Genomic DNA, 25,740 nt, shown 5'->3' on the forward strand with positions numbered 1-25,740 from the left:
ACCCTCAACGATTCAAGGTCAGCTTCTTTGTCTCCGCATCAGGCTTCTAAATGGACAATGAACTCATGAACACTGTCTCGCTATTTCTTTTTTTTTCTTTGCTCTCTTTTTGCACAAATTTAATTTTTTAAATATATATTTTTATTGTAACATAGATTTTTTAAAAAAATTACTATGCATTACAATGTACTGCTGCTGCAAAACAAAAAAAATTTCACGACATATACCAGTGATATTAAACTTGCTTCTGATTCTGATTTTGATCCTTTAAATTCGCAAAATCGTTTCCTTTAGTTTTTGGTAGAATGCCTTTCAGTTTGAGAGGGAAGCAGAAGCATAGGTATTGATTTTAATTTGGATATTAGTGATTCAAAAACATGAGGAGTACAAGTACGGCCATTTTCAAAGACACAGGCATATCCAGGGCAGTGAAAGATCCGCTCCATTGTTACTCCCAGTGTTGCAAGTCATTTTCAAGTTGAGTTAAAAATAGGATTGAAGAAATAAACACCTTGACTGGTATGTTCTTCATGTGGGGAATTTATTGCGTACTGCTGGGAAAATCTGATAATCCTGTAATGAAGGGTTTGCTGCTTCCTCTTCTGTTCAAATGGAACAGCAGCCTTATCTCTTGAGGTTTCCAGCAATACTTCGTACATCAAACTTCACTTAATATTCTATTCTATCAGCATCAGAAACTTTTTGATTAGGATAAATATGATAAGTTTTAATCTTGGATCCTTGAGAGATATGGAGCAGGTTAACGGGTCAGTTGAGGACAACATTTGTGAGCGAAGTTGTCTCGTGAGATTTATATTTTGTGTTTAGATTGCCATTAATATTTCAGCTGTGGTAACCCACAGAGTATCAAAATAAAGCCAGCAAATGTTGGGAACACTTAGCAGGTCAGGCAACATCTATGGAATGAGAAGCAGTGTTAAAGTTTAGATTGAAAATCCTTTGTCAGAACTGTGGTCCAAAGCTTGCTGGCGATGCTGAGTATTTCCAGTAGTTTTCTATTTGTATTTCACACTTACAGCAGCTGCAGTTCTAGATTTCATTCATCATAGAGTAATCTTTAGTATGTCAGGGAAATGGGGTAAATCCTGTTTTATATCATTATAGTCAGCAGTGATGTGTTTGATTCATGTGAGAAGAAAGTAGCTTGGACCAGTATCAGGTGTTCACGATGAGCTAATAATGCTGTAGATGCTGGAGGTGTGGACACATCAATCTCATTGCTCACGCGGAACAGTGTCAGCCTGACTCGTGGCACTACTTCCAGCCCTGACTTAGAAGGTCGTGGGTTCAGCCTGCATTTGAGCACAGCATCTTGCCTGATGTAGGGGCTGAAATTAAGCTGCACCGGAGGAGGGGTTTTTTAAAATCTTATTTATTTATTGAGAAACAGCCTAGAACAGGCTCTTCCAGCCCTTCGAGCCGCACCGCCCGGAATTCCCTCGATTTGATCTTAGCCTAATCACAGGACAATTTGCAATCACCAGTGACCCTACCAGCCAGTATGTCTTTGGACTGTGGGGTTGGGTATAGAACCGGAACACCCGGAGGAAACGCAGGCAGTCACGGGGAGAATGTACAAGCTTCATACAGACAGCAGTGGGAACTGAACCCAGGTCCCTGCTACTGTAAGGTGTTGTGCTGACCTCTGCACTATTGTGCCGCCCCATGTGGAAGAGCCACATTAATTAATTTTGAATAGAAATAAGGAACCCTGACCAATAAAGACTGATGATAGGAGTGGCTGTTCTGAATGAGGTGGTCATGACTGTCTTGGCAATACTGGCAAATTTTGCCACGAATGGCATGTTGGAAATCCTTTTTGATCTGTAGCAGCAGCAACTCCTGGGCCAAGTAGGGAGTAACCAGTTGGTGAATAAAACTTCCCCATTTTATCCCCATCTTTAAGAGGGTTCTTCTAGTTTCTGAAGGGTGTCATAGCTGGGAGAGGTGGTAGGGACAAGCTCCCACTGCCTATTAAATGCTTCCGATGGTGTACGTCTCAAAGAGACTCTTACAACCAAGTCCAGCTCCAGGCCTTCACGCGTGGCTTAGCTACTAAGCCCGATGGAACAGTTTTTACTGACAGGAGAAGGGGTTTACTAGCACCTTAAAACCAGTCACTTTGGGCAAATGGGGGTCGTCAACCTCTGCTGCCTTGTGGCTACACCCACTCAGGGGGAAGGCTTCAGGAGTAAACCCCGAGGAAGAATCCAGAGCAGGAGTCGCTAAGGGAGTCCAATGTTGACTTCAATGCTGACTGGCAACTCCTGAGACACCTCTGGTGCCCAACGGTGTTGGTCTGTGCCGTTCCTTTGAATTCATCAGCTACGTGGAGAGGGAAAGCCTGCCGCCTGGCCAGTAGCTTGCTCTCCATATCCAGCTAAATCTCCACGGTTGACTACCGCCAGCAGAGAGTCTCTACGAAGCAGGAAACTTTCAGCTTGACTATTCAGTACCTTGGTGGCTCTGTGACTGTGCAAGTCTCCTCTGGGTGCTCCGGTTTCCTCACTCGTGGATTGGGAGGTGAGTTGGCAGTGTAAATATGTAGGCGAGTGGTCAAATGAGTGAGGAGTTGATGAGAATGTGAGGGGGACAAAAATGGGATTTGTGCAGCATTAGTGTAAATAGAGGGGGAGGGAGAGGCTGGATGGGCTGAAGGACCTGTTTTCATGCTGTATCTCTCCCTCACTCTGACTTCTCTGAGGCAATTGAGGGAAAAATAACATCCACATTTCCTCCTCATCTCCTTTAGATGCACTAAAGTGCTATACTGTCAGTGGGTTCACTCTGAATTGTAGTCACAGCACTAATTTTACATACAACAAAATTCCACTGGGCAAACTCAAGAGAAAACAGAGAAGTCGAAGTATGCTGGGATTCTGTGTTCAGCAGAATGTTCTGAAATGCAGTTTTAACCTAGGTCAATGTTTTTATCTCCCCACCAATATCACTATGTCATGGCACTGCTCTCTATCTTGGTGATTTCAAAGGTGATTGAGCTCAAAGTGCGTTATTCACTGTAAAAGACCAAGTTATAACTTTTTGATTATGAAAGGAAGAATATGATAAAACATTATTTATTTATCTATTGAACTAATTAATGCCGGAATTGAAAAGTTTAGGGCGTGTTTCATTGCCGTTTGCTGCTGCATGTGCAATTGCCCATGTGTTCTAATGTAAAAATTGAAGTACTTTTGGCTTTGCTGAGGAGACTGGATGCCTTATTATAAAGGATTGCAATTGGTTGTTTCTCCTTGCTTTCTGCTGGCTGTAGGGTATTTACTTAATGCTGTTTGGTGGATTCATGGAATGCCAGAGTTATCCCTCGCCTGAATGTCTTCCAAAATCCAAACCACATGTCAGTGGAGATGCTTTCAAAAGTTTTGATTTGTGGTTTACAGGGAAAAATAAATGGTTTCATGAAAAGGCACTAAAGGAATCACAGCATTCCACCTGGTAAAATTGGAACACGGCTCACCTAGTCACTGCAGATTACCAGACCAAGATAACACCATGGGCTAATTTTTAAGTCATGATGAAAAGATAAGGTGTTTCAAATCTATTTATTATGACTAATATAAGGAATTTGTCTTTTCAAAGAGGCACGAAGTATCGTAACCATCTGGTAAATGACTACAATACCACATCTATTTGTGTTTTGAGGGTGTTGACTTTTGTTGGGACTCTGTGTTTTTACTCGAGGCGAGTATGTTGACAACCATGGCCTAATCTTTCAAATTTGTCAATTGTGGGTGTAATACGTTTTATCCTCGCTCTACAGTCCCTTTCTTGTCTTCATTCCTTCCTGCTCTCCACCTTTCAGTCCTATGCAATATTAGTCTTGTTTCTATCCACGAACTATAAATTCTTTTCCATTCTTCCCTACCACCCCCCTGACACATCTCCTTTATGCCGTGTGATGTTTGATGTCTTATTTTAAATCTCTTCCCTCCACTCTTCAGTTTTATCTCCTCACATTTATCTTCAGTTCCCTCTCCTTCCTTTTCTTTCCTTCTTTCATCAAGCCCTTTACCTCACATCACCCTCAATTTTCTTCAGTCTCCTTCAGTTGTTAAGAAGGCATATGGTGTGATAGCCTTCATCATCCATGGGTTTGAGTGCAAGAGCCATGAGGTAATGTTACAGTATATCAGACCTTAGTTGGACCCCACTTGGAGTACTGTGTTCAGTTCTGGTCACCTCACTTACAGGAACGTTGTAGACACTATTTAGAGAGTGCAGAGGAGATTTACGAGGAGGTTGCCTGGATTGAAGAGCATGCTTTATGAGAATAGGTTGAGTGAACTTGGCCTTTTCTCCTTGGAGCAACAGAGGATGAGAAGTGAACTGATAGAGGTGTATAAGATGATGAGAGACATTAATCGTGTGGATAGCCAGAGGCTTTTTCCTAGAACTGAAATGGCTACGCAAGGGGGCATGGTTTTAAGGTGCTTGGAAGTAGGTACAAAGGGGATGTCAGAAGTTAAGTTTTTTCACACAGAAAGTGGTGGGTGTATGGAATGCACTGCCAGCGATGGTGGTAGAGGCAGATATAATAGGGTCTTTTAAGAGACTCTTAAATAGGTACATGGAACTATGTGGTAGGGTAATTCTAGGCAGTTTCTAGAGTAGGTTACATGGTCGGCACAACATTCTGGGCTGAAGGGCCTCTAGATTTCTATGTTCTGTGTTCCTCTCATACTGGATCAATATCATCTCTTTAACTCTCATTGATCTCCCCTCCTCTATTCACTGCTCTTCAGCTACTTCAGCATCTCCTCCCATTCACTAACATCCCGTTCCTGTCTAACCCCGCAGCTAGTGACACCTGCAACGAATTCCACCCCATGTTTTTCACACACGACCGCTCATTTGAGGAGTTCTTCTGCATCTGCATCCAACTGCTGAATAAGACTTGGAAAGAAATGAGAGCGACATCTGAAGACTTCAATAAGGTCAGTGCTGGTACACATTTGGACTGTAATACAAGTGATCATAGTTTCTGCTCCATATTCTTACAGCAAAGTGTGATTTTATGTTGTGTAACGTCATCAAATTCAAGTCCTGACATTGCTAAAATATTGTGACTTCTTTTGCTTTAAGGAACACAATAAAAAATCACAGCCTCCTAAATTTAATGACTGTCTTAAAATATCTGCTATTCGATATGTTGGTGGGATATTGCTGTGAAGTGTGACTGGTTTTTGGTACTATAATGGATAAATATCCTATCTTCTTTTCAGAATGTTGTAAGCTTTAAGCTCAACTTAGCGTACAATTTTGCAACAATTCACAGAACCCTCAAATACTATGTCTCAATCCATCCAGCCTTTGTGTCTGTGGAAAGTAGGTCAGGCATGGACAAGAACATAAGGGCAGCCAGGATGGTTGTCGGAATAGGTTGAGTGAACTTGGCCTTTTCTCCTTGGAGCGACGGGGGATGGAGAGGTGACCTGACAGAGGTGTATAAGATGATGAGAGGCATTGATTGTGTGGATAGCCAGAGGCTTCTTCCCAGGGCGAAAATGGCTGACATGAAGGGGCATAGTTCTAAGTGTTACTGTAATGAAGAGCTAACTAATATACCCAAAAATGACTTCCTGTACTTGCATGCTACCTTTAAAAGATCCAGTTGACCAAAATCTTATAGAGAAAGAAATAGATTTTAACCAGCATGTTTTAAAGAGGAAAGAGCAGACATCCCACCTCTCCCGGAAGTTCCGGGAGTCTCTCGCATATTAATAGTGGCTCCCTGATGCCCGCAAATTATATACAATATCATGGAAATCAATTGTTTTGAGAGCGAGCGAGAGCAAGCAAGCGAGAGAGAAAGCGAGAGAGAGAAAGTGAGAGCGTGAGAGACCACGAGAGAGAGAGAGAGAGAGCAAGAACGCACCATGGCAGAGTGTTCCAAAAAAAAAAGAAAATATGAAACGTACGTCACCCCAGACTACACTAAAGTGCACCCCTGCCTAATAGGGGTCAACAATAATGACAGTGTTGCTCGCTACACTGTTTGCAACAGTGACTTTTCTATTGCCCATGGTGGGTTAAGACTGTAAAAGACATGTTGAGGTGAGTTTAACAGGTGTCATTCGTTCATTAGCATAGCTAACGTTATTTAAACTAGCTGGCTGGCAGCTAAGGAGCTACTCTATTGCAGACATCCCACCTCTCCCGGAAGTCTCCTGCAAATTGATGGTGGTCCCTCCCTGAAATCAGTTTTTGCAGGGTGGGATGTCTGAAAGAGAGTCTGAGGGATTTGACCAGAGAAATGCAGACTGAAGTCATGGTCAGTATTGCCCAGGCAATGAAAATGGGGACCACTTGTCAAAGTTCATCCCTGTTTCCCCAGTTGAAACCCTTGTTCTCTGAATCTCAGAGTGAATGGGCCATCAGTGGAAAGGGGTTAACTTCTCTGCACCTTTCCACAATGGCAGATTTCAGGCAATGGAATATGAGGCTGACTTTCAAATAAATTATTTTACACTGCCATTGTTGTTTCCAAAAGTCACACAAAGTCTATCTTGAGGAACCTAAAACAAATAGAATATTGTAAAACAATGACTGACATCTTTAGTTAAACAAATTAAAGTTCCTTCCTAACTGATAAAATCTCTAGTGAGGGAAAAGCCAATCGCCCAAAAAAAATTGGAATTCGGATCTACAGTAATGTTTTTAACTGCATTTTGAATTAAAATTGAACAATACCAGTCATTTCTATTTAGACTGGGTGAAACAAAAGCAATTTCTTCCTGTAACAGAATGAAAGAGAGAAAGCTGAAATCTTGTTAATGAAACAATATGTAACGTGACTTGGACAGGGAGGAACTGATGCATTATGGGCTGTTGTCCAGTTGCAAACCATGAGATGGGGGCTTCAGTAGATTCAGGATCCCCATGCCTGTAACTCCCCGTGAATGGAGTAGTGGCATCCTGTCTGAGGAGGAGGATAGACAAGGTTGCACCAAGGGCCTTCTTGGTCTTGGGGAGGAACAGGCTCTATTAAAGGAAAATTGGGGGGAATGCCACCTCTAATTGAAACAAGAAGTGACAGACGTCCATCACATGCATGGGCATGGCATCTAGCCTTTATATGGGGCTGAATGCCTCCAGCATGATTGGCTGATTTCAAATATCTTTTACTGTACCTCTCAAGTGTAGAGATCCAACCAGACAGGCAACCGTTGGCCAGTTCACATCAAATTTACATCAAGCCATATTCAACCAACCATGCTTCCACTCTACCACATGCCCACTCAATTGAAAGATCACACCAAGTGCTGTGGAACTAAATAATCATTCACGTAAGTCTGTACTTGGCTGAAGCAGAGAAGTATTTATTGATTGACTATATGGGATGGGACTATATACCGGATGGGAAACAATAATCTTGCCAAGAGGTTTGTTAGTGCTATTTGGGAGAGTCTAAACTAGAGTGATCGGGTGTGAAACATAGAGTTGATAGAGTGGTAGAGTTGAGAGCATGAAAAATAGTTTGAAAGGAAGGACAACAAGATGAAAGCTAAGAAGCATGATGGGACTGATGGGCTGAAATGTGTCTATTTCAATGCTAGGTAAGGCTGATGAACTTGGAGCCTGGATCAGTACGTGGAATTATGATGTTCTTGCCATTACAGAGACTGGGTTGGGTGAGCGATAGGACTGGTAGCTCAACATGCCTGGGCTCCTTTATTTTAGTCCTGATAGAGAAGGGAAGAGACGAGGAGGGGTTTCACTACTGATAAGGGAGAATATTACAGTAGTGCTTGGGACACACTGGAGGATTTATCCGCAGAAGCAATTTGGGTGGAGCTCCAAAATAAAAGGGGTGTAATTATGCTCTTGGTGTAATACTATAAACCTCTCAACAGCCACTGAGAAGTGGAGGAACAGCCATTTACTCGGATTATGGAAAGATGCAGGAACAACAGGGTTGGCATAGTGGGAGACTTATCCCCACTAGACTGGAAATTCCTGAAATACAAGAGGCTTAGAGGGGGGATGGGATTTCTTCAGTGCATTCTTCAGTATGTGAAGAGTCCAACTAGAGGCGAAAAGTACTGGAGCTGGTTTTGGGAGATGAGCCAGGGGCAGGCGATAGACCTGAGGGTGGGTGAACATTTTGTGAATAGTGACCACAGGTCATTATATCTTAAGATGGTTACGAATAAAGATAAAATCCGATCCACTAAATTGGGAGATGGCAAATTACAACAGGATAAGACAGGAGTGAAAGGTCATTGATTGTGAGTAGCTGTTGTAGGTCAAGTCCACATCTGACAGGTGGGAGTTGTTTAACGTTCACTGAAAGCGAATATGCAAGTGGATAAGGATGTTAAAGAAGTTATATGGCATGCTTGCCTTCATGGGTAGGAGTGTTATCAGAGTGAGGAGTTGCGCTGCAGCTATATAAAACTTCCGTCGGACCATACTTGGAGTATTGTGTGAAGTTTTGGTCTCCCCATTATAGGAAGGATGTGCAGAAGATGTTTATCAGAATCAGAGAGAATGGGATATAAGGAAAAGTTGGACAGACTGGGGTTGTTCTCTCAAGGGTATCGGAGGATGAGGAAAGATCTGAGAGAGGTTTTTAAAATTATGAGAGACGTGGATCGAGTAGATGGTCAGAATTGCTTCCCCGGGGTAGAAATGTCAAATGCCAGAGGACATGCTTTTAATGTAGAGGGGGTATATTTAACAGCAACAGGAGGGGGAAAATCTTTTACACAGATAGTGGTAGGTGCCTGGAATAGATTGCCAAGGGTAGTAGTGGAATCCAGCTGTCTGGTGAAGATTAAGAAGCTTTTAGATGAAGATGCAAATGAACAAAATTTAGGGATGTGGATAACACACTCTGTAAAATGACGTCAAGACTGGCGCAAGAATCCTCCTTGGTAAATACTGATACAAACTTGCTCTGACTTGGCTCAACTGGTCTGTCCAGTGCTGTATTATTCTGTGTATATTTAAATAAGGTTATTGTCACTGACATGAGTCCTAAGATTATTTTTTTTGTATTGGGTACAAATTACTATAGGATGCAATAAAAGTAAATCAATAGTGCAAAGGAGGGAATAGCAAGATGGTGTTCATGGGTTTATGGACCATTCAGAAATCTGATGGCAGAGGGGAAGAAACTGTTGCTAGAGCTTGAGTGTGGGTCTTCATGCTCCTTGTATCTTTTCCCTGATGTTAGTAATGATGCCCCAGATGGTATTGGTCATTAATGCTGGACCCCACCTTTGGGAAAAACTCTTCAGTGGTGGGGAGGCTTATGCCTGTGATGGAGCTACAACCCTCTGAATCCTCTTACAATCCTGTGCATTGGCATCTCCATACCAGGCAGTTATGCAACCAATCAGAATGCTCTCCACGCTGCATCTGTAAAATTCTGTAAGAGTCTTTGGTGACGTGCCAAATCTTCTCAAACTCCTAATGAAGTATAGCTGCTTGCGTGCCTTCGTCAATATGGTGGGCCCAGGATAGATCCTCTGGGTTGTTGGCACGCAAGAACTTGAATCTGCTTATTTACTCTTTCCACCACTGACTTCTCAGAAGTGTTTGTACTCCCAACTTCCCCTTCCTGAAATCCGCAATTAATTCCTTGATCTTCCCGAGGCTGAGTGCAAGTTTATACAGGCATTCAATTATCATTTCTTGACCAACCCAAAATGAGAAGGTATGTGGTCACTTCTCTCTGATGTCACCTTGCATGCACAATCAACACATGCCTTACAAGCCTGGCCTTCGTGCTAAGGCCTTGCTTACCCTGGTGAAGGCACCCATTTCCTCTGGTCTATGTGTTCTTGTAGGTTGTTGACCTAATTCGGGACTGTGGTTAATATGGAAGCTGCCTAGTGGATATTCTGGAGTTATCCTCACTGTCATGAAGACCTGCCTGAAGCTAGTTCCTTTTACCTTTAAATACTTTGCAAGACTGTGGCATTCTCTTGTGCTAGCTTCCTGTGATGATAAGATTATCTCTGAGTAGTTCTGTACTGCAGGACTTGCTAATTTAGCTACACAAACCAGGCTTATTTGCTGGAGTAGAAACAAAATGCTATCTTACTATAAGTTTTATATTATAATATACAAGTGAAAACTATAGTATATACAACTTCGCTTTGTCTGTTATATCCCACTTCAAAGAGATGTTTTAAACCATTTCAAATAAAAGGACTAATGCTTTCTCTCAGATATTTGTCTGTGGAATACCACAACCTATTGCAGTCAGTCATTTTCAGAATCAAAGGCACAATGTGGTAAAACCGAAAGCAGAAGTTAAAATAAATTGCAAGCTTTCTTTCCCTCTATTTTTACCACAATTTTTTTAGTTAATTAACTTTACATTATTCAAAAGTTAACTCATCAACCTAACCTTTCTGACACACAGCAGTGTCATGGTGTCTGTCACCTTTGCTTGCTCCCCAAAATAACTCATTAGTCAGGTTTTTGTATTCTTTGTGTTTTTAAAAAAAACTTGGATCTAATTGGTTGAAATATCAAAATTTTGTAACCCAGTTGCAAATTGCATGGAGCCAAATAGCAAGTAAGATCTCAGTCTAGTTTTATGCGTATGGGTAAACATTTCTGAATGGCATAAGTGTGGATTCAGTTTAGCATGTTTGTTCACTGTGCTTCACTGTGGGGAGTATTTGAGTAGGTACAGTGCATGATAACAAATCCCTTCGGGCTTGATAGAAAATGTACATTTACAAGGGTAAAAATCTAAAATAAGAACATGAAATGCTGGAGATACTCAGCAATTCAGGCCTCGTGTGTCGGAAGAGGAAGTAAACCATAAGACAGGAGCAGAATTAGGCCATTCAGCACATTAAGTCTGCTCTGTCATTCCATCAAGACTGATCCATTTCCCTCTCAGCCCCATTCTCTTGCCTTTTCCCTGTAATCTGTCATGATTTAACTAGAATCTATCAATCTCTGCCTTAAATACTCCCAATGACCTGGCCTCCACAGCTGCCCGTGGCAACGAATTCCATAGGTTCAGCACTGTGCAGCTAAAGAAGTTCCTTGTCTCTCCGTTCTCAATGGATGTCTCTCTATTCTGAGATTGTGTCCTCTAGTCCTAGACCCCTCCTTCCCACTACCGGAAGCATCTCTTCCACATCTCTTCTACATTCAGTACATCCTTCCTTAGATAAGAGGTCCAAAACTGCTCACAATACTCTAAGCCAGTCATCACCAATGCTTTTAAAGCCTTAGCATTACATGCTTGTTTTTATATTGTAGTTATCTCAAAATGAATGCCAGTGTTGCATTTGCCTTCCTCACGACCGATTCAACCTGAAACGGGGATGGTGCCGGAGGATTGGCGTATTGCTCATGTTGTTCCATTGTTTAAAAAGGGTTCTAAGAGTAAATCTAGCAATTATTGGCCTGTGAGTTTGACGTCAGTGGTGGGTAAATTGATGGAAAGTATTCTTAGAGATGATATATACAATTATCTGGATAGCCAGGGTCTGATTAGGAACAGTCAACATGGATTTGTGCATGGAAGGTTATGTTTGACAAATCTTACTGCATTTTTTGAGGAGGTTACTAAGAAAGTTGATGAGGGTAAAGCGGTGGATGTTGTCTATATGGACTTCAGTAAGGCCTTTGACAAGGTTCCACATGGAAGGTTAGTTAGGAAGGTTCAATCGTTAGGTATTAATATTGAAGTAGTAAAATGGACTCAGCAGTGGCTGGATGGGAGACGCTAGAGAGTAGTGGTGGATAACTGTTCGTCAGATTTGAGGCCAGTGACCAGTGGTGTGCCTCAGGGATCTGTACTGGGTCTAATGTTGTTTGTCATATATATTAATGATCTGGATGATGGGGTGGTAAATTGGATTACTAAGTATGCAGATGATACTAAGATAGGTGGAGTTGTGGATAATGAACTCAGTGAAGGTTTTACATAGAAACATAGAAAATAGGTGCAGGAGTAGGCCATTCAGCCCTTTGAGCCTGCACCGCCATTCAGTATGATCATGGCTGATCATTCAACTCAGAACCCTGTACCAGCCTTCCCCTCCATACCCCCTGATCCCTTTAGCCACAAGGGCCATATCTAACTCCCTCTTAAATATAGCCAATGAACTGGCCTCAACTGTTTCCTGTGGCAGAGAATTCCACAGATTCCACTCTCTGTGTGAAGAAGTTTTTCCTAATCTCGGTCCTAAAAGGCTTCCCCTTTATCCTCAGACTGTGACTCCTCATTCTGCACTTCCCCAACATCGGGAACAATCTTCCTGCATCTAGCCTGTCCAATCCCTTTAGGATTTTATACGTTTCAATCAGGTCCCCCCTCAATCTTCTAAATTCCAACGAGTATAAGCCTAGTTCATCCAGTCTTTCATCATATGAAAGTCCTGCCATCCCAGGAATCAATCTGGTGAACCTTCTTTGTACTCCCTCTATGGCAAGGATGTTTTTCCTCAGATTAGGGGACCAAAACTGCACACAATACTCCAGGTGTGGTCTCACCAAGGCCTTGTACAACTGCAGTAGTACCTCCCTGCTCCTGTACTCGAATCCTCTCGCTATAAATGCCAGCATACCATTCGCCTTTTTCACTGCCTGCTGTACCTGCATGTCCACTTTCAATGACTGGTGTATAATGACACCCAGGTCTCGTTGCACCTCCCCTTTTCCTAATCGGCCACCATTCAGATAATAATCTGTTTTCCTGTTTTTGCCACCAAAGTGGATAACTTCACATTTATCCACATTAAATTGCATCTGCCATGAATTTTCCCACTCACCTAACCTATCCAAGTCACCCTGCATCCTCTTAGCATCCTCCTCACAGCTAACACTGCCGCCCAGCTTCGTGTCATCCGCAAACTTGGAGATGCTGCATTTGATTCCCTCATCCAAGTCATTAATATATATTGTAAACAACTGGGGTCCCAGCACTGAGCCTTGCGGTACCCCACTAGTCACTGCCTGCCATTCTGAAAAGGTCCCGTTTATTCCCACTCTTTGCTTCCTGTCTGCCAACCAATTCTCTATCCACATCAATACCTTACTCCCAATACTGTGTGCTTTTAAGTTTGCACACTAATCTCCTGTGTGGGACCTTGTCAAAAGCCTTTGGAAAATCCAAATATACCACATCCACTGGTTCTCCCCTATCCACTCTACTAGTTACATCCTCAAAAAATTCTATGAGATTCGTCAGACATGATTTTCCTTTCACAAATCCATGCTGACTTTGTCCGATAATTTCACCGCTTTCCAAATGTGCTGTTATCACATCTTTGATAACTGACTGTAGCAGTTTCCCCACCACCGATGTTAGGCTAACCGGTCTATAATTCCCTGGTTTCTCTCTCCCTCCTTTTTTAAAAAAGTGGGGTTACATTAGCCACCCTCCAATCCTCAGGAACTAGTCCAGAATCTAACGAGTTTTGAAAGATTATCGCTAATGCATCCACTATTTCTTGGGCTACTTCCTTAAGCACTCTGGGATGCAGACCATCTGGCCCTGGAGATTTATCTGCCTTTAATCCCTTCAATTTACCTAACACCACTTCCCTACTAACATGTATTTCCCTCAGTTCCTCCATCTCACTGGACCCTCTGTCTCCTACTATTTCCGGAAGATTATTAATGTCCTCCTTAGTGAAGACAGAACCAAAGTAATTATTCAGTTGGTCTGCCATGTCCTTGCTCCCCATAATCAATTTACCTGTTTCTGTCTGTAGGGGACCTACATTTGTCTTAACCAATCTTTTTCTTTTCACATATCTATAAAAGCTTTTACAGTCAGTTTTTATGTTCCCTGTAAGTTTTCTGTCATAATCTTTTTTCCCCTTCCTAATTAAGCCCTTTGTCCTCCTCTGCTGAACTCTGAATTTCTCCCAGTCCTCAGGTGAGCCACTTTTTCTGGCTAATTTGTATGCTTCTTCTTTGGAATTGATACTATCCCTAATTTCCCTTGTCAGCCACGGGTGCACTACCTTCCTTGATTTATTCTTTTGCCAAACTGGGATGAACAATTGTTGTAATTCATCCATGCGATCTTTAAATGCTTGCCATTGCATATCCACCGTCAACCCTTTAAGTGTCATTTGCCAGTCTATCTCAGCTAATTCACAGCTCATACCTTCAAAGTTACCCTTCTTTAAGTTCAGAACCTTTGTTTCTGAATTAACTATGTCACTCTCCATCTTAATGAAGAATTCCACTATATTATGGTCACTCTTACCCAAGGGGCCTCTCACGACAAGATTGCTAATTAACCCTTCCTCATTGCTCAATACCCAGTCTAGAATAGCCTGCTCTCCAGTTGGTTCCTCGACATGTTGGTTCAAAAACCCATCCCGCATATATTCCAAGAAATCCTCTTCCTCAGCACCCTTACCAATTTGGTTCACCCAATCTACATGTAGATTGAAGTCACCCATTATAACTGCTGTTCCTTTATTGCACACATTTCTAATTTCCTGTTTAATACCATCCCCAACCTCATTACTACTGTTAGGTGGCCTGTACACAACTCCCACCAGTGTTTTCTGCCCCTTAGTGTTATGCAGCTCTACCCATATCGACTTCACATCCTCCTGGCTTATGTCCTTCCTTTCTATTGCATTAATCTCCTCTCTAACCAGCAACGCCACCCCACCTCCTTTTCTTTCATGTCTATCCCTCCTGAATATTGAATATCCCTGAATGTTGAGCTCTCATCCTTGGTCACCCTGGAACCATGTCTCAGTGATCCCAACTATATCATAATCATTAATAACAATCTGCACTTTTAATTCATCCACCTTGTTACGAATGCTCCTTGCATTGACACACAAAGCCTTCAGGCGCGCTTTTACAACTCTCTTAGCCCTTATACAATTATGTTGAAAAGTTTTTAAAGCTTGCAGAGAGATTTAGGCCAGTTAGAAGAGTGGGCTGAAAGATGGCAGATGGAATTTAATGCTGATAAATGTGAGGTGCTACATTTTGGTAGGACTAATCAAAATAGGACATACATGGTAAATGGTAGGGCATTGAAGAATGCAGTAGAACAGATTGATCTAGGAATAATGGTGCATAGTTCCCTGAAGGTGGAATCTCATGTGGATAGGGTGGTGAAGAAAGCTTTTGGTATGCTGGCCTTTATAAATCAGAACATTGAGTATAGGAGTTGGGATGTAATGTTGAAATTGTACAAGGCATTGGTAAGGCCAAATTTGGAGCATTGTGTACAGTTCTGATCACCGAACTATAGGAAGGATGTCAACAAAATAGAAAGAGTACAGAGAAGATTTACTAGAATGTTACCTGGGTTTCATCACCTAAGTTGCAGAAAAGGGTTGAACAAGATTGGTCTTTATTCTTTGGAGCGTAGAAGGTTGAAGGGGGGCTTGATAGAGGTATTTAAAATTATGAGGGGAATAGATAGAGTTGACGTGCATAGGCTTTTTCCATTGAGAGTGGGGGAGATTCAAACAAGAGGACATGAGTTGGGAGTTAAAGGGCAAAAGTTTAGGGATAACATGAGGGGGAACTTCTTTACTCAGAGAGTGGTAGCTCTGTGGAACGAGCTTCCAGCAGAAGTGGTTGAGGCAGGTTCAATGTTGTCATTTGAAGTTAAATTGGATAGCTATATGGACAGGAAAGGAATGGAAGGTTATGGGCTGAGTGCAGATTGGTGGGACTAGGTGAGAGTAAGAGTTCAGCATGGACTAGAAGGGCTGAGGTGGCCTGTTTCCATGCTGTAATTGTTATATGGTTATATGGTTTGTGGCAGGCACAGGCAGTTCCTACTTGTAGTATATTTACAATATTTACGGAATTGATCCAGGGCAACCAAATCCAAAATCCACAATACAAAAACACAGGTCAGAAAACAAAGACTGCATTTGTTAATACAAAAACTAGCGCGATTCTTTACCGGACGATTCTCCCCAGCGCCTATCTCTCTCCCCCTTCCCAGATGCTGGCTTTTTAAAAAAAATTGCATTCTCCAAGTCCCGATTGGAGCTGTCCAGACTAGGGGCAGGTCCAGCAGCGCTCTAAATGGAAGTTGGTAGTGGCGAGACCTGTTCGTCTGGGTTACCAGACTCAGAGACTAGCCTGTGAAATACAGAAGTGTTGAGCTAGGATCAGGCTTGGATCCTACATCAGCTGAAGCCCTAGGAACGCGTTCAATTTTAATCAGACCCACACCTTGAGACTGGTCTGACTGCTGCCGCTGCTGTTTACGCCCCAGGCTCATGCAGTCTGTGACTAAATGACCTGACCTGTGACAGTAAAAACACTTGGATTGTTCCTTAGAATGAGGTGAAGTAGGAGGAGGCTGTTTCTCATCGTGAGCCGTAGCAACACTGACTCCCTTCTCACTGCTCTGAATACACTCTTGTGTGAAAAGCAAAATTCATCCGCTAACACAGTGGCTTGAGACAAGGAATGCATTCCTGTTCATTCAGATACAGAACAATACGTTAAGGTAAACAGTTTTTAAAGTCCTCCAAAATTATCAGCTCCCAAAGAGAAGCAAAATCCGTCACATTATTTAGCGCACACCACTTATTCAGAGAGATGGCCCTTCTCCCTTGCAAACTCAACCCAGGTTTGAGTTGTGATTGAATTGAATTGATTTTATCACTTACATCCTTCATATACATGAGTAAAAATCTTTGTTATGTCTCCATCTAAATGTGCAATGTGCCATTTATAGTCATTTATAATAAATAGTATGCACAACAGGATAGTCAATATAATATAGAAATACAGTTGCATCAGCATGAATTAATCAGTCTGATGGCCTGGTGGAAGAAGCTGTCCCGGAGCCTGTTGGTCCTGGCTTTTATGCTGTGGTACCGTTTCCTGGATGGTAGCAGCTGGAACAGTTTGTGGTTGGGGTGCCTAATGATCCTTCAGGCCCTTTTTATGCACCAGTCACTGTAAATGTCCTGAATAGTGGGAAGTTCACATCTACAGAAGCGCTGGGTTGTCTGCACCACTTTCTGCAGAGTCCTGCGATTGAGGGAAGTACAGTTCCCGCACCAGGCAGTGATGCAGCCAGTCAGGATGCTCTCAATTGTGCCCCTGTAGAAAGTTCTGAGGATTTGAGGGCCAATATTAAACTTCTTCAAATGTCTGAGGTGAAAGAGGCACTGTGGTGCCTTTTTCATTACACAGCCAGTATGTACAGACCACGTGAGATCCTCGATGATGTTTATGCCAAGGAACTTTAAGCGTTCGCCCTCTCTATCCCAGATCCATTGATGTCAATAGGGGTTAGCCTGTCTCCATTCCTTCTGTAGTTCACAACCATCTCCTGATCTTTCTACAGGACCTAAAGCTTTGGCACCTGCTTATGTGCATGCAGGGCAGCAGCTTTAACAGAATCATAATCGAGGCTGTTGGATGACGACAGAGCAGAGCTTACTTCCTGCGCCTTCCCCGCAAACTAACATTGCAATAAGAGAGGCCAGACATCTTTAGGCCATTTCGATGACGCTGCTGTGCTCTCGAAAGCACTGAATTACGAATCCACCTCACTCTTGCGAAAACGTGGCACTAATTTGAAGTGCTTACCCACATCAAACCCTGTCTGTGGGATCACTGGGTCAGAGCTCACAGCGGGTGAGGAAGCAGGAGCCTGCCGTGCAGCCGGAGCTGCAGCAATTTTCATTGCCTCAGGCCCCAGCGCCGCAGTTTGATCTCCAGTCTGCGAGCCTCCAGTCGTCACTGTAGCTGGGCTTGCAGCGCATGCTTTTTCTCCTCTGAGGCAAGCTGCAGCCGTGCCAGACGGCAGATACTGGCAAGCGAGCCTTCGCCTCCAGATACAGCGAACACATAGTGTGGCAAAGTGACTTTGGGCCCAGTCTTAGCCTCCACCTGCTCTACCTCTTGGCTGTCAGATTTCTCAGCTGTGGGTACCTCTCCCCCATCGTGCCTGTGCACCAAGCACAAAAATGACAGGCTGACACCAACCAAGCCAGCCAACGAGGTTGAAGAGCACTCTCCTTGGTCCCTGTCTACCCAACCAACAAACCCTAACTAAGTCCTAGCCACTGTTCAAGGGTTTGCAGGGCTTGGGGCGGCTTTAAACGCTCAACTCAGAGAAAAAATGCCTGATAGCGTACCCCCACCGGGGATTAAATCCCCACCCAGGATTACCCTCCAAAACAAAAAAATAGAAAATACTCAAAGCAAAATAACAAACTAGTGTTCCGATGGGAGGAGTGAGCACACTCTAGCTGGAACACACTAACTTAACTGGAGAACCCTCAATAATACAGTGATCACTCATGAAAGAAAAAATACTTCAACTCACCCTTTACAAAAGAAACTGACTCCAACAGGCAGTATCCCGGGCGAATCCCCAATTTATGCTATAGCTCTAGTCTAGAGGTGTGAGTGAAACAACATTAAAAACAAGTCCAAACCCCAGTGTTGTGTGTTTTTTGTGGCGGGAAGAGGACAAGGCAGACGCAGGCAGTCCCACCTGCAGCACACTTCAGTATCCACACATAGTTACAGAAGTGATCCAGGGCAACCAGGTCCAAGGGAGTAATCTGAAAGCTTAAATCCGCAATAGGAAAGCACAGGTCAGAGCATGAAGTCTACAAGTTTATTAATACAAAGACTAGCGCCAGCGGCTCTCTCTCTCCCTCTTCCCGGATGCTGTACAGTACAGAACTCCCTAAATCCCGATTGGAGCAGTCCTGACAAGGGGCAGGTCCAGCCGCACTCTATCTGGAGATCAGCCTGCAGCTCAGCACACCTGAAACGAGGAAGGATGGACGGAGAGAGAGAAAATAGAAAACAACAACACGGCCGTACAGTGCACATGCACGTAATAATGTCCATAAACTTCCTGACACTATATCCCATCACCTTTGCTTTACCCTTCCCCCTAATTAGTCTTAGTCCTTCTGCAGCCTTCCTGCTTCCTCACACTACCTGCCCCTCCACCTATCTTCATATCGTCTACAAACTTAGCCACAAACGCATAAAATCTGTCATCCAAATCATTGACATGCAACATAAAAAGAAGCGGTCCCAACACCTACCCCACCAGAACACCACTAGTCACTGACAACCAATCAGAGGAGGCTCCCTTTATTCCCACTCTTTGCCTCTTGCCAATCAGCCAGCATCCTGTCCATGCTTGTATTTTTCCTGTAATACCATGGGCTCTTCATCTTGCTCAGTGCGGTACCTTGTGAAAATCCAAGCATATAACATCTACAGGCTCTCCTTTGTCTGTCCTGCTTGTTATTTCCTCAAAGAATTCCCTGAAGGAAACTATGCTGACTTTAGCCTATTTTTATCATGTGCCTCCAAGTACCCCGAAACCTCACCCTTGACATTGAAGGTCAAAGACCCTTTGTCAGATCTTTAGACAAGTTGTGCTTTAAAAGGTCGTATCCATTGTCCAAACTAAAATACACTTGTATTACGTGGATGACATCTATTATCTTGGTGTTACTCAGATATCATTTTCATGTTTATGCAGTAATAGCTTTGGTAATTTCCATGTGTAACCACTATGTTGCATAATGGCTTGAGATAATGCCTTTTATGTGATTTTTATATGAGAGTTAGTATTTTTGCATTTATACTACATATGTATACATTGTCACTGAATATTTATCAACATAAGTCCATAAATAGAAGCAAGTGTAGGCAAATTGGATGATTTAGGGTAGGTTCAGTGTACCGTGAAAGTTAATGAACCCATTTAGCCGAAGGACCTATTTTCATGATGTTACTCTTTCTGACTATGATTTATCCCCTCAGGCTTTCACCACAAATATTTACCAGCAACATTTTTTGCACGATCTTCCATATCCCTTTTTTTTGCTTTAATATCTAAGTATCTTTGTCATTCTCTGTTTTGAATGCACTTAGTCTCCATGACCCCCTGTGGTAGAGAACTGTGTGGTTGACAACCCTCTGAGAGAAGAACTGCCTCCTTATTTCTGTCCTAAATGGTCTACCTTTACTCTGCGAGTTTGACTCTTCGTTCTGGACCTTGTGGCCTTTAGGAACATCCATCCTGTATTTATCCTATCAAGCCTTCTAAGAAATTTGTATGTTTTAATGCTGGGGTATAGAGATCTAGTCTACTTCATCTCACCTCTCAAAGTCCTGTCATCCTAGGAATCCATCCGGTGGATTTTTGCTGCATTCCCTCAATACTAAATATATTCATTAATAGGTAAGAAGCCCAAAATTCTACATAGTACAGATCTTTCCTCCTTCCACCATCAGCGCTGCCTTCACCTACATCTCTTCCATTTTACGCACATCTGCCCTCACCCCATCCACCCGCCACCCCACCAGGGATAGGGTTCCTCTTGTCCTCACCTACCACCCCATCAGCCTCCGCGTCCGGCACATAATTCACCGTAACTTCCACCATCTCCAATGGGATCCCACCACCAAGCACATCTTTCCCTCCATCCCACTTTCTGTTTTCCGCAGGGATCGCTCCCTACTCGACTCCCTTGTCCATTTGTCCCTCCCCACTGATCTCACTCCTGGCAAGTGAAACAAATACCACACCCACCCCGATACCCCCCCCCCATTACCATTCCGAGCCCCAAACCGTCCTTCCAGGTGAGGGGACATTCCACCTTTGAGTCTGTTGGAGTCCATCTACTGTATCTGGTGCTCCCAGTGTGGCCTCCAGTGTATCACTGAGACCCAACATAGACCGAGAGACCGCTTAGCCAAGCATCTTCACTCTGTCCACCAGAAAAAGCGGGATCTCCTAATGGTCACTCATGTTAATTCTACTTCCCGTTCCCATTCTGACATGTTCGCTCATGGCCTCCTCTACAGCTGCGATGAGGCCACACTCAGGTTGAAGGAGCAACACCTTGTGTTCCATCTAGGTAGCCTCTAACCTGATGGTATGAGCATTGATTTCTCGAACTTCTGGTAGTTGTCTCACCCTCTCTGTCACCATCCCCATTCTCATTTCCCTCTCTCACCTTATCTCCTTACCTGCCCTTCATCTCCTTCTGGTCCTCCTCCTTTTCTTCCATGGCCTTTTGTACTCTCCTATCAGATTCCCCCTTCTCCAGCCCTGTATCTCTTTCACCAATCAACTTCCCAGCTCTACAGACAGAAACAGGTGAATTGATTATGGGGAGCAAGGACATGGCAGACCAATTGAATAACTACTTTGGTTCTGTCTTCACTAAGGAGGACATAAATAATCTTCCAGAAATAGTAAGGGACAGAGGGTCCAGTGAGATGGAGGAACTGAGCGAAATACATGTTAGTAGGGAAGTGGTGTTAGGTAAATTGAAGGGATTAAAGGCAGATAAATCCTCAGGGCCAGATGGTCTGCATCCCAAAGTGCTTAAGGAAGTAGCCCAAGAAATAGTGAATGCATTAGTGATAATTTTTCAAAACTCTTTAGATTCTGGACTAGTTCCTGAGGATTGGAGGGTGGCTAACGTAACCCCGCTTTTTAAAAAAGGAGGGAGAAAGAAACCGGAGAATTATAGACTGGTTAGCCTGACATTGGTGGTGGGGAAAATGCTAGAGTCAGTTATCAAAGATGTGATAACAGCACATTCGGAAAGCGGTGAAATCATCGGACAAAGTCAGCATGGATTTGTGAAAGGAAAACCATGTCTGATGAATCTCATAGAATTTTTTGAGGATGTAACTAGTAGAGTAAATAGGGGAGAACCAGTGGATGTGGTATATTTGGATTTTCAAAAGGCTTTTGACAAGGTCCCACACAGGAGATTAGTGTGCAAACTTAAAGCACACAGTATTGGGGGTAAGGTATTGATGTGGATAGAGAATTGGTTGGCAGACAGGAAGCAAAGAGTGGGAATAAACGGGACCTTTTCAGAATGGCAGGCAGTGACTAGTGGGGTACCGCAAGGCTCAGTGCTGGGACCCCAGTTGTTTACAATATATATTAATGACTTAGATGAGGGAATTAAATGCAACATCTCCAAGTTTGCGGATGACACGAAGCTGGGCGGCAGTGTTAGCTGTGAGGAGGATGCTAAAAGGATGCAGGGTGACTTGGATAGGTTAGGTGAGTGGGCAAATTCATGGCAGATGCAATGTAATGTGGATAAATGTGAGGTTATCCACTCTGGTGGCAAAAACAGGAAAACAGATTATTATCTGAATGGTGGCCGATTAGGAAAAGGGGAGGTGCAACGAGACCTGGGTGTCATTATACACCAGTCATTGAAAGTGGGCAGATAGGTACAGCAGGCAGTGAAAAAGGCGAATGGTATGCTGGCATTTATAGCGAGAGGATTCGAGTACAGGAGCAGGGAGGTACTACTTCAGTTGTACAAGGCCTTGGTGAGACCACACCTGGAGTATTGTGTGCAGTTCTGGTCTCCTAATCTGAGGAAAGACATTCTTACCATAGAGGGAGTACAAAGAAGGTTCACCAGATTGATTCCTGGGATGGCAGGATTTTCATATGATGAAAGACTGGATCGATTAGGCTTATACTCGTTGGAATTTAGAAGATTGAGGGGGGATCTTATTGAAACATATAAAATCCTAAAGGGATTGGACAGGCTAGATGCAGGAAGATTGTTCCCATGTTGAGGAAGTCCAGAATGAGGGGGTCACAGTTTGAGGATAAAGGGGAAGCCTTTTAGGACCAAGATTAGGAAAAACTTCTTCACACAGAGATTGGTGAATCTGTGGAATTCTCTGCCACAGGAAACAGTTGAGGCCAGTTCATTGGCTATATTTAAGAGGGAGTTAGATATGGCCCTTGTGGCTAAAGGGATCAGGGGGTATGGGGGGAAGGCTGGTACAGGGTTCTGAGTTGGATGATCAGCCATGATCATACTGAATGCCGGTGCAGGCTCTAAGGGCTGAATGGCCTACTCCTGCACCTATTTTCTGTGTTTCTATGTTTTACTTCACTTCTCCCCATCTACTGGTTTCACCTATCACCTACTACCTTGTACTTCTTCCTCACCCCCCCCCCCGCCACTGTCTTACTCTGATTTCTCATCTCTTTTTTTCCAGTCCTGATGAAGGGTCTCGGCCTGAAAGGTCGACTGTTTACTTGTTTACATAGATGCTGCCTGGCCTGCTGTGTTCCTGCAGCATTTTATGTGTGGATCACATTGACTTCCAGCATCTGCAGATTTTCCCTTGACTGTCAGTTCTCTGCTCTGTTCCAGATCTGATTCTAATCTCCTGAGTTTTGCTCACCCTTACCTTCAGCTCGATTGCCCCAAGCTCTGGAGTTTCCTCTCTCCCCACTAATGTCTTTATTAAATTACAAATAACCTTTAATCATTTGTCCTGCTATCTGCAGATGCTGAAATTCTGAAGTAAAAACAGAAAATGTTCAAAACGCTCAGCAGGCAGAATGTGTAGGAAGAGAAAGCATGTTAACATTTCGGGTCTGAGTCTCTTACTTGAAAGCATCAACTGTGTTTCTCTATCCGTGCATGCTGCCTAATCTGCTGAGTGAGTTCAGCATTTCTTTAAATTTGTACTGTATGTCTTAGAATCAATTTCTGCCTTGTATTGCCATTGTGGAGCAGGTTAGGATATTTTTAAATAGATAATTATACGATGCAATTTTTCTGCAGCAGTTGCAGCTAGCTGTTTGGTGACTATTCTATGGTCGATCACTAATAATTTAACTGTACATGTTTGGAATGTGGGAGGAAACTGGACTACCCAAAGGAAACCCACACAGTCATGAGGAGAATGTACAAATATGCAGATCCTATCACTTAGTAATTAATTCACTTTGCACTCAAGAGTGCTGTGCCTGTCAGTCAGTTTACTTTGTTAGTTGCCTCTGCATCCAGCTCTTTCCCTCTCAGTATAAAGTCTGAAGTCTGTGCAAGTCATCTAACTCCGCATGATGTTTTTTAAAAAAAAATGGACCCTCTCTCCTTCTGGTGTAATGGCATCGCTGTAACCTTCACAAACACAAGAAAATCTGCAGATGCTGGGAATCAAAGCAACACAGACAAAATGCTGGAGGGACTCAGCAGGACAGGCAGCATTGTAACCTTCTCTGGCTGAGATGTTTACTCAGTAATGTTTAACTTATCCACTGTTCGAACTGTGAGAATTAACATCACTTTACCCAAAAGACGTAGCAGAAAGATTTTTACTCTTCATGTATGTGAAGGATGCAAGAAATCAAGTCGATTCAATTCAACTCCTTTTGGAGCGAGTGAGCTCCTCCTACTAAAATACTACTCGGTTGAAAGTCATGGCTCTTTCTGTTGATATTTGAAAAGTATGCTAATAGTTCTAAAAACAGGTTCACCCTTGAGAGGTAGCAGCTTGGAACATGACCCAGTAGGCTGTGTATGCTGTTGTTCTTTTTGGGACTGATGTTGTGGATATTTTTTGCCCATTCTTAATTGCTGTTGAACTGAATGGTTTGCTCTGCCTTTAGAGAAGGCATTAAAGAGTCATTCCCATTAGCTTGTGCGGAGTCACATTTAGACCCAGCTGGGTAAAGATGGCCAATCTTTTCCCCCAAAGGAAATTATCAAATCAGGTGAAATTTACTGACAGTTTTCTCATGTTAGTGGTCCTCATTGCTAATTTTGTTTTTAATTACAGATTATTCATCTGAATTTAAATCCCACAGCTATTATGGTTGGATTTTAATTTGGGCCTGTAGATAGCTAGTGTAAGATCTTACCCATTGTGCCATCCCTGTGTATTGATTTACCAGACTTAATCATGCTATTTGATCCAGTAGTCCTTAAGCTAATTGCTAGCAGAAATAACCCTTTAAATTGAATGCCTCCATTATATGCTTTAAATTTATTACTCATGGGAGTAACTAACTTAAACATTTAAAAAGTTGTTGCATAAAATTCTTGCAACAATTCTTCCTGTTCACTTTCCAGAAGTCTCGAATTCTGCTGAGAATTCCATTGCGTTTTCTGACAAACGTAATCTTGTGAGCACTTTTCTCTTTGAGCACAGTTGAGCGATATATTTGCTGGCCCTCCAACATTATTTTTGTAAACTAATCAACTAATTGATAATTCAAAAAATGACTTTGTGTGTGAGCTGATATGTATGTGAGCTTGTTTCTGCTGAATTTTTTTTACCTGCTTCTTAGTAATGGCCCACAGCAATGAATTATGGCCTGAGGTATCCTAACAAATCACAATGGAGAAGGACTCCATCATTCAAGAGAAAAGGAGTGACAGTGGGAAGATGAATGATTGAGAGTCCCCTTATGGTTGCATTGCATAATCCTAAAGTGCATATTAATCACCTGAACAAAACTGAAGTCTAATCCTACTTTCTGTTCAGAAATTATTTACAACTTAGTTAAAATGAAGATGAATCCTGATTGTTGGAGCCTTTCAATGGTTTGATTTATAATTGAAAAGTGCATTTAAATTTAAAATATCAATCCAATTAAATCTTGGTTTGATTTTTATTGCATCATGTTGACATTCAAGATGGTTTTATTTATTTCTTGTTTCAATCATGCTGATTGTTTGTAGCTGTGTAATTCAGCACCCAAAGCACAAGGAATTTTATTTTACCTCTTCTGCTGTTAAATGCTTTTGAAATTCCTGTTTATTCCTGCTACATGGTAGATTAATGTTTAGTATAAACCAGTGAATTCCTCACAGTAGTACCAGTCAGTAAGCTAGAGATGTTTACCAGGGTCTCATTACAATCTGAATGTGACATTGCTTCACTCTGATAATGCACAAGACTTACAAAAGTACAATGGCTGACATGATAGAT

General features: G+C 42.7%; 1 protein-coding gene across 1 annotated transcript in view; it reads left to right on the plus strand.

Moving 5' to 3' along the window:
* elmo1 (engulfment and cell motility 1 (ced-12 homolog, C. elegans)) overlaps positions 1 to 25,740 on the plus strand; it is a 206,427-nt gene that overhangs the window by 122,459 nt on the left and 58,228 nt on the right. Inside the window, exon 16 of the mRNA XM_063069851.1 lies at positions 4,840 to 4,976. Coding sequence (XP_062925921.1) covers positions 4,840 to 4,976 — 137 coding nt within the window. The remainder of the gene's footprint in view (positions 1 to 4,839; positions 4,977 to 25,740) is intronic.

This window comes from Mobula hypostoma, chromosome 17 (genome assembly GCF_963921235.1).
Source record: "Mobula hypostoma chromosome 17, sMobHyp1.1, whole genome shotgun sequence".
In the NCBI taxonomy this organism is placed as follows: domain Eukaryota; kingdom Metazoa; phylum Chordata; class Chondrichthyes; order Myliobatiformes; family Myliobatidae; genus Mobula; species Mobula hypostoma.